This window comes from Strix uralensis, chromosome 4 (assembly GCF_047716275.1).
Source record: "Strix uralensis isolate ZFMK-TIS-50842 chromosome 4, bStrUra1, whole genome shotgun sequence".
Classification (NCBI taxonomy): domain Eukaryota; kingdom Metazoa; phylum Chordata; class Aves; order Strigiformes; family Strigidae; genus Strix; species Strix uralensis.
Window position 1 is genome coordinate 92,250,040 of NC_133975.1, and position 8,959 is coordinate 92,258,998.

Here is an 8,959-nt window from a genome sequence, read left to right on the forward strand (position 1 = left end):
TCTGCTTCAAGAATGAACGCTGACAACCTGAAGACTTTGTTCAAGACTCTGTTAGGCCCTGCTCAGACAGCAGATAGAGGTACTAAGAGTTTGAATTTTATCCATCATAGGAAGTGATGGCAAAATTTGACTGAATGAACTAAGTGGCAAAGTGATTTGAAATTTGGTTCCCATTATCCTCACTCAGCCACTTGGCTGTGTAAGAGAAGTACTGCTACAAGAAGGCAAACAGCTACTCTGTGAAAGCAGAAGCAATCCTCAAATAGAACCTTGCTTTATCAAGGAATTTCCTTGAACTCTAACAGGTAGTGCCATAGCTTCCCTTTCCTGAGTTGCATCACAAGGACATTTATGGAAAATTCTAGCTGCAAGTCACATGAGAGTGCAGTTACAAAAGTGCGGTTATCACTGGACGTGCATCGTACAGTTTTTTGTACCACTGAAGACAACTGACACCTTACAAGCAACACTGGTTTTGAGGGTAATAACAATCCTTTGGTTTTGAATGAAGTATCAAAAGTAAGCCAGTACACAAATGCGGGTAGCCCGACCAGCTTCACAAATTGCACTCCTTACCTTGACAGCACTATGGATTCGATACTGGAAAGTTTCATTCCATTCTGGGTTATCAGAGTTGTCAACAACCTGAGTTCGGGAGACTATGGGAGATGCAGTGGGCAGCTTTAGTTCCACATAGCAGTCTGCCTTGGACACTGGAGCAGAGAGTGTAGAGGCAGACATCAGAACAACTTTAAGCAAACATACTCTTTCCCAGGAGCTCCTCATTTTCTAGATCTCATTGTATCATAGAAACCTGCAAACTTAAGGCTGGACTTGTAAAGCAAAATGAAGTACACATCTTTAAACAGCAGCAAATTGAACATTAGGTACCTATATTTCTTTTTTCTGGTTCATCCAAACCATAAAGTCCTTCAAAAAGAGACTACTATTCAAAATGAGGAAGATGAAATTTTCAAAAAGGATTACTGCTGATATTGGGCCCATTGCCTCTTACCCTGTCCCTGGGCACCACTGAAAGAATCTGGCTCCACCTTCCTAACACCTTCCTTTCAGATACTTGTACACATTGATAAGATTGCCCTGAGCCTTCTGTTCTGCAGGCTAAGCAGTCCCAGATCTCTCAGCCTTTCCTCATATGAGACACGTTCCAGTCTGTTTACAGTCTTAGTGGCCCTGCACTAGACTCTCTTCAGTGGCTCTAATTTCTCTCTCATAGTGAAGAGCCCAGAAGTAGACAGAGTACTCCAGCTGCAGCCTCACCAGTGCTGAGTAGAGGGGAAGGATCACTTTGCTTGTCCTGTTGGCAGTGCTCCTTCTAATGCAGCCCAGGATACCGTTACCCTTCCTTGCAGCAAGAGCACATTGCTGGCTTACGCTCAGCTTGCTGCTCACCAAGCCCCCCAGATTCTCTTCTGCAAGGCTGTTTTCCAACCAATCGCCCCCCAGCATACACTGGTGCACAGGGCTGTTCCTCACCAGAGGCAGGACTTCCACTTCTTTTTGTTGAACTTCATGAGGTTCCTGTGAGCTCACTTTTCCAGCCTGTCAAGGTCCCTCTGGATAGCAGCATGACCCTTTGGCATACCAGTCACTCCTCCCAGTTTTGCAACATCTAGATCATTAGTGAAGACATTCAACAATATGGGACCCAGAACTGACCCCTAGGCTACACCACTAGTTACTGGCTTCCAACTAGACTTTATACCACTGATCAACACTCTCTGAGCACTGTCATTCAGCCAGTTTTCAATCCAACTCCCTTGTCTGTTCATCCAGGCCATACTTCATCAGCTTCTCTACGAGAATCCCAAGGTCAAAAGCCTTACTAAAATCCAAGTAAAATATATCCACCACTGCTATATCCTCATCTAGTCTGGCCAGCAGCTGAAGTTTCTGTTTCCATTCCTTGAAAATTGCCAATTGTCTCAGAATCCTTCCTTCTTCCAGCTAGAGCCCTTTTAACAACACAAGTAGGGGAACCATTTTTCACTCCAGTTGAACAGAAAGGCCATAAAAAGAAATTCTCTTCACAGTGTGATTCTAGTCCTCAGCCTTTCAGGAGGGTTTTCCATTCCCTGGACAGCCATTTAGCATTCCAATAGTTCAATGCTAGATGCCAGATACAAACTTAAGGCAGGCAAGACTACCTTACTGTATTAAATCTGAAGGAATTAAATCTCAAATGAGTTTTAAAGATCCAAATGCCTCAAATAGCCCTGAGAGCTTCACTCACAGATGCATAAAAGGAAGGAGTACATACCACGCTATCAAAAACAAGAACAGGTGAAAAGCAGTTTGTTTTAGAATCAGCCAACCATCTACCTCCTTAACAAACTTCAATGACAAACAAAATAGCAGGCACGTGAAAGAAAGCATCAATACAACTGAGAAAATACATATTTGGAAGCTAATGTTGAGGATTGCTACTTCCAGGTACAATAAGAGTGTTCAGTAGGAGCAAGGGTGAAATTCGCCACAACTGGAGAGCTGAATCCAGACAAAGGAATATAGAATGGGCCACAGTAGAAAAAAGGAGCAGGGAACTAAAACATTACCAGGACTTACCTGATCTTGTTCTGCAAAGTAGCACGGCTGATCTGCAGGCTGGCCTCACATCAAGCTTTTAAAATATATATAATGCTTTACAAGAGAAGTCTTTGTTCAGACATAAAGGCAATACACTATGTGTCAGTAAGAAGCTCCCATAACAATGCTACCTGTGTTGCAGGTATGTATGAAACAAACCATCTGTTTTCATAGTATCTTGACTAAATACTTACATAGATCTGTACCCCTGATGTTTCTGGCTCGGAGGACTTTTACTGTTAGGTTGTAGTAAGGGTGCTTCTCGCACTGAAAAGAGAGGAACAAGTTCAGCATGTAGCTCAACTGCAGTGCCTGTCCTATAACCACACTAGTATCAGCCCAGAGAAATGGATCAGACCAGCCAACCCAAAATAAACTATTAATGAGTCAGTTTGGGAACATATGCAGCACTTCCAGTGTCCTGGAGAAAGACTAAAGGAGTCTAGGCAGAAAGTCAATTCCCTTTCAGCATGGCAACGAGCCATGTCTTAGGGTAACTCCTCACGGACTCCAGGAAGTAAGTCCCTTATTTAGGGTTTCCTCTAATTATAAATCAATTTCAATTTGCTTCATTGGTTCATTCCTGCTGAAGGAAATAGATACTGAAGCTACGCCATTTTAATGACTTGGCTAGTTTAAGATTACTTGTCAAGGGCACATGCACGCTTGAGTAATAGCAGAGATGGCAAGAATCTTAATGGCATGGTCTCAAGACATAGAAAGCATACACTGTTTGCAATGAGGAAAAAACCCACTTTCTTGTAGGAACACATACTTCATAGCAGTTTGAGCAAGACAAGACAAACCTTAAACGCCTTTTCATTCTGGACTGTTACTGGTATCAGCACTTTAAACATGCACGTCACTTTACCAGCATAGATCAAAACATATTCCTTGCTCTTGAAAGCTTCTGGGAGGCTATTTTTGGAAAGTAATACTAGTATCTAAATGCCTGGATGTGAAGAGGGAAAAAAAAGCCTGACTGAATCCTAAAAGATCATTAAGGAGAAGTTGCAGGAGGGCAGGGGAAGACAGGAGAAAGAGAGCCTGAAGGGATTTAGTGCAGAGACTGTACAGAAGCAATTGTGTAAGGCTCATGAACAGAATGGGATTCTGCCTCATTTCCATCAGTTATGACACAATCATGGCCAGCTAAGAACTTTTTCTATTCTTAAATCCCATTTCAAAATGCTTTTCACAAGTGGTCACTACTTCACATTCATTATTTTCTACATGGTTGGCTCAAGACCAGTTTGATTTCAGATACACTAAGTATTCATCTACAAATGAATTCAACGGGACCTTCACTTATAACAAAATGCTGCAGAGTGCCAAATATTATATAAAAACACAGGCTGTACATATCACTAACTAGGATCTCAAAGAAACCAATGAACCTTGAACTGTCAAACCCTCCTTGAATATTCCTTGTCTGATAAACAGAACTGTACTATTTTTTAAGCAGCCACACACTTGTGGATTTTTCCTTATTTCTTATCACTTCAAGATACTTGCCAGCTTTTGCAAAACAAGGTTTGAAAGACACCATAAAACCAAGACATACATAGTATACTGAACATCTTAGTACTGAGTATCACCCACCCTGACCCAAGAAGTGAAGGGTAAAAATTACACACATCATCTAAGATATCTCACATGCAGGTACCAAATTAAATTTGTGCAAAACAAACTCCAATTATACTATTTTTACTCTTAAAGGGCTCTTATTTGCAGCATCAACATGTCAAAGATACTCCTTCCCTCATTTGTTTCTGGGAACAAGACATGCCTTCACATCAAATTTCACCACGAGCTCTACCCTTCAGATGCTAGTTTTTCTTCCTTTTTAACCTTTTCTAATCACCTCTATTTTGTTCAATCACTGAGACCAGTTTCTCAGGCAAAGCCTGACCTCATCAAGTTGGGGAATGGACTACAGAAATTCAAGATTGTGTATGTTATTCTCAACGACTTCCTAAAGGTGCTGCAGCTCTTCAATTTGTTGAGAAATGAAGCTACATAATCGCACCCCTACTGCTGCCAACGCATTTTTCACTCATGTAGCCTGACTGTCACCTGGAATTCAGACACTATCAGCAGAGGAAGCACAAAACACCATGAAGATAGCCTATCCTTCTTTTATTGCACACCATCTGTCAACACATATTTAACACGTTCAAAAGAAAGTCCTTTCCAAAGGTCTCTAACAACCTTTGATTTGCAGTCAGTCATTACACAGCTGAGGATACATTTTCCACACCCAGATCATAATTTAAGGGCAGCCATTTCACTGTGCTCCCAAGTCTGTGCTATCAATTATGCCAGAACCTTCCCATGCGCCTTTTCTACTTATCTTTTAGTCAAGGCACAACAAGGTCATAACATGTTGTGAGTTTGCAGAGTAACGAAGCATGAGAGCATCAGATACGCTGTATCTGAATGCACCAGGGAAAAGGCAGGCAAGAAATCTGTATGGGAAATGAACAAAAAATAATGACTGTTCTGCCTATATCAGTGTATGTGACAGCATACCAGTGTATGCAATGGATACAAGCAGTTTCTGCTTTGCAGTTTTATGATTTTTCAGAATCACCCCTTTTCCAGAGCTCAGAAGAGTGCATCTGAAGCAGAAAAAAACCTTGAAATCCTTAAATGAGGGTATGAGACTGAATTTTTACACACTCAACCCTGCGAACAACTGTTACTTTTATCTAAACTGAAGGTGCTGATGCAGCAGCAAGCAACTGCAAAACGGATTATCCCAGCTACAGGACCCAGTAGTCTTTCCTCTCATATTCTCAAGAATACTTGCCTTTATACAGTGGGATGTAAGTGCTGGTATCTACTCCACATCTCTCAGTGGATGCAGAGGACTTGCTATAAGCATGTCAGCTTCATTACAAACATGTTGTCAGTAGCAAATGAAAATGTAACTTCTAAGCCATATTTTCATGTTCACAGCTACCAGGCAAATCAGGCAGCTCAAGGAAACGTCTGGTTTACCAAGGCAGCGCTTTCTCCCCATCTTGTTCCTGCTCCCAAGTAAACACTGCTGCCCATAATTCCCTTTGTGGCCAAAGTGCCACAAAGCTGCTTTCAAACTCAAAAGCAAACTCCTGGCTTTCCTAGGCACCCCTTGCACTTTCCCTCTTCCCCCAGAAGCGTGCACCCATAGTCATGAAAGGAGACTTCAGACCCAGCCTAAGAACCACGGACTTCGGGAGGGCAAGTTTTATGATCTTGATGTGAGTAGTGCTAGCAGCTCAGTATCACAACAGCAGTGGCAGACACTGGGGTCCTCCCAGTTTATTATTGTCTTCAGATGTGTGAAACTAAGGCTAAACTTTGGAAAATTAAAGAGATCTGATCATGTTGAATTCACCTACAAAGCCAAAAGGGGGATCTGCTGCCCTACCCCTTGCTCAATTGCTATTAACTAGTCAATACAAAATCTCTGCCTACCAGCCAGCACAATTTCGCTAAGTAGTGTTGAATTTTTTGATTTATTTATATAGTGAGCATCTAAGGGGAAACATCCAGTGGTTTATGCGTTAATGGAAATCACAGCAGGCTAACACTAGTAGTCTCTTCTACCCTGATTTCCCAAGTACTACACAACAACATTAAAAAAAAAGGTCAACAAGATAATATTTATCAGACAGCAAGCAGAGGTGCAGAGAGGCATACAGACAGCAAGCCATCTTGTGACATTGAACAGTCACCTCAATTCTAAGTTGTAGATTTGGGGGAGGGGGCGCAGGACAGGTAATCAGATGACAGATCAGATCTCCCAGGGAAAGGCTCCTTCACAAACATTTAGTGCAATTTAAAATCGAGGTTATTGGCCAGACCATCTTATACAATACAATGATTATACACCAGCTAAAGGACAAACACATTGAAGCCACTTTATCTAATGTGGTTGCACTGCATTATGAACAGGGGGTGAAGTCATCATTAATCTTCGCCTACTTTAGATTATTAAGCACTTTGGGATAAGGTTGAGAGCAGAAAGGTGATCAAGGATATTTTGCAAGAAAACACATAAGCACTATTTTGTCTCCACCGATGAGAAGTGCAGTATTCTGGACTCTCCCCCCAAAAAGGTACATGGCATCAGCTTAATTCTGCTCCCCAAAACTTAAGGAAACAGAGACCTGCTCTGCATTGCTTCACACAGAGACCCTGAATTTAATAAAATCCTGGAATCTCCATCAGGATTATTGTTATCCAAAATTTTCCCCCAACAATAAACTTTTCGATCAATTCCTGCAGAAGTGCAGGACTGTTTTTTCCACACGTGCAATTACAGAAGTCACTGCCGAACACACCGGCTAAGCACTACAATTTGTCTTACCCGCCAGTGATAAAACCCCGTCTCTCTCCTCTCCTTTCTCTGGAAAAGCACAGCTGCCAGAAAAGGCAGCACTCTGGGTGGAAATGGGCCCCGCAGCACCTCATGGAACATGGGAGAAACGTCCCGTCGTCTCCACAGAAAACCTGACAGGGAAGCACAGAAAGTGAGGAGAGTCCCCACACGCCCGGCCGCGAAGGGCGGCTCGCTCCAGGCTCGGAGTGAAACTCTGCGCAGGTCTGGGCTGCGCTCCAGCTCGGAGAAGCGGAGGTGCGGCCTGCGCTTGCCAAACAGCCCAGTTCAAAACCTCGCTGGCAGGTTTTTCAAATGCTGGTGAAAGATAAGGGCAGCAAAGCAGCACCCAACAGGGAAGCCCTGGGCAGGAGGAAGCACCGCTCCGTGATTAAGCCACAGCCTCAAAACCTCCAGCCCAGATTTGCTTTGAGAGTTCCGGCCATCTGATCTAGGACTCCAGCTGTTTAAACCCTTTCAGAGTTTCAGCATACCCTAAAAGAGTATTTTTAAATAGAAAGAAATTCCCATCTTACAAGCCTGAGACAAAGCTGAACTTGTCATTGACTGTAGCTGTTCAGAGAAGTTTCAGGGAGGCCTGAGAAGAGCCACCACAACTTGGTCTCCATTAGGATGCCTCAGAGAATATTGATTCACCACCATGTCTAACCTCTCACTATATGAGTGGCCTGCACAAGTCACCCCTTTATTCTCATTTTCATGTAGCACAGTCTTGATTCTTCCACCAAAGGTTCTTGAAAAATTGTACAACAGACAGGGCAGGTTTTTTTGAGTCTGTTGTGCCTTAAAAAGTATTTAAGTAGTAAAGGAAATTGTTTACTGGAAGTGATTCGTTTATTAACAGCTGCTGACAGTTGGCTTGTCTGGAGCTTTTTATTGAAGAGCTTAAACTGAAGTAGAAGACCTGAAAACAAACTTAAGTGTTTCAACAATTAGAAAGTGGCAGAGAATGTGTAAAAGCCAGTAATGCAGCATGTCACCAGCTCCATACAAACATGACAACATTCTCAGCAAGGTCCCATTAATTAATCATTTCCTGTCATTAGTGTCAGTCACTAGATCAGAATTTAGGAAAATAAAAGCACAGGCACTAACATTTAGAACACAAACAAGTCAGTACTAGTTAGTGTAATCTACAGACTTAGCATCAACGCGCAAGCAAAAAGCAAACATAATGCCATTGCAAAACAGCCAGCAACTGCTGGCTCTCATATGATCCTGAATGGTATGGTAAAGATAGACATTGGGCTGAAAAAGCAATTTCTTTGCATTTCTGCACGCCGCTGCTTTGAAAGTGAAGGACTGTCAAATTAGGTTTTACTTATCTTCAAAAAATTGCAGAAACACACATGTGATTTATTTATACTTAATCTAATATAGCTCAACTAAATTACAGGAAAATTGAGGCAGCCTCACACAGTAAGCTAACAGAGAAATCACACCTGTTCTAAAGTTTATTACAGGCAGTACGTAAAGCCTGTATTTTACCTTGTGAGTGCTCAACTGCATTTAAAATCCGGCTTACCTGCCTTCTCCTGAAGTTCTCTCTCTTCTTCTAATGAAATCTCAGCACAGGGATCTCATGTTTATACAATTTCTCTTGAATTTCTCTCTCAAGAAAAACTGAAAGCTCTTTAGAATATATGCTTAAAAATTGTTTTATAGTCAACAGTGTCTGTGTGCAGTTTTAGCTATCTACAGACACTGCTGACAGCCAACTTAATATCCAAAGAGAAGCTGCTCACTTTTGTCATTTCCTAGCAGACTAAGAAAACAAGCAAGCAAAATGGCATCAAAACACGAGGCAACAAAGACAGCCTCACACCTGGTAACTTTACTTCTGCTTGGATTAGCACCCCCATAGTAGTAAAGGTAGATGTATATTTATATGTCATTCAGTTATTTTTCTGTCGACAAGAATGAACAAATGACACCAACTCCAACTAGATTATATAGCACTTAAAA

At 42.0% G+C, this 8,959-nt stretch overlaps 1 protein-coding gene across 9 annotated transcripts in view; it reads right to left on the reverse strand.

Moving 5' to 3' along the window:
- Positions 1 to 8,589, reverse strand: part of PLA2G4F (phospholipase A2 group IVF) — a 38,676-nt gene extending 30,087 nt beyond the window's left edge. For all 9 annotated transcript variants that reach the window (XR_012628864.1, XM_074867853.1, XM_074867856.1 and 6 more), the window contains exons 1-3: positions 6,965 to 8,589; positions 2,802 to 2,874; positions 577 to 713 (exon numbers count right to left, since the gene is read on the reverse strand). Coding sequence is in view for 8 of the 9 variants with exons in the window: in XM_074867853.1 (XP_074723954.1) it covers positions 577 to 713; positions 2,802 to 2,874; positions 6,965 to 7,075 (321 nt within the window). In the remaining variant the exon portion in view is untranslated. The remainder of the gene's footprint in view (positions 1 to 576; positions 714 to 2,801; positions 2,875 to 6,964) is intronic.
- Positions 8,590 to 8,959: the final 370 nt, after the last annotated feature.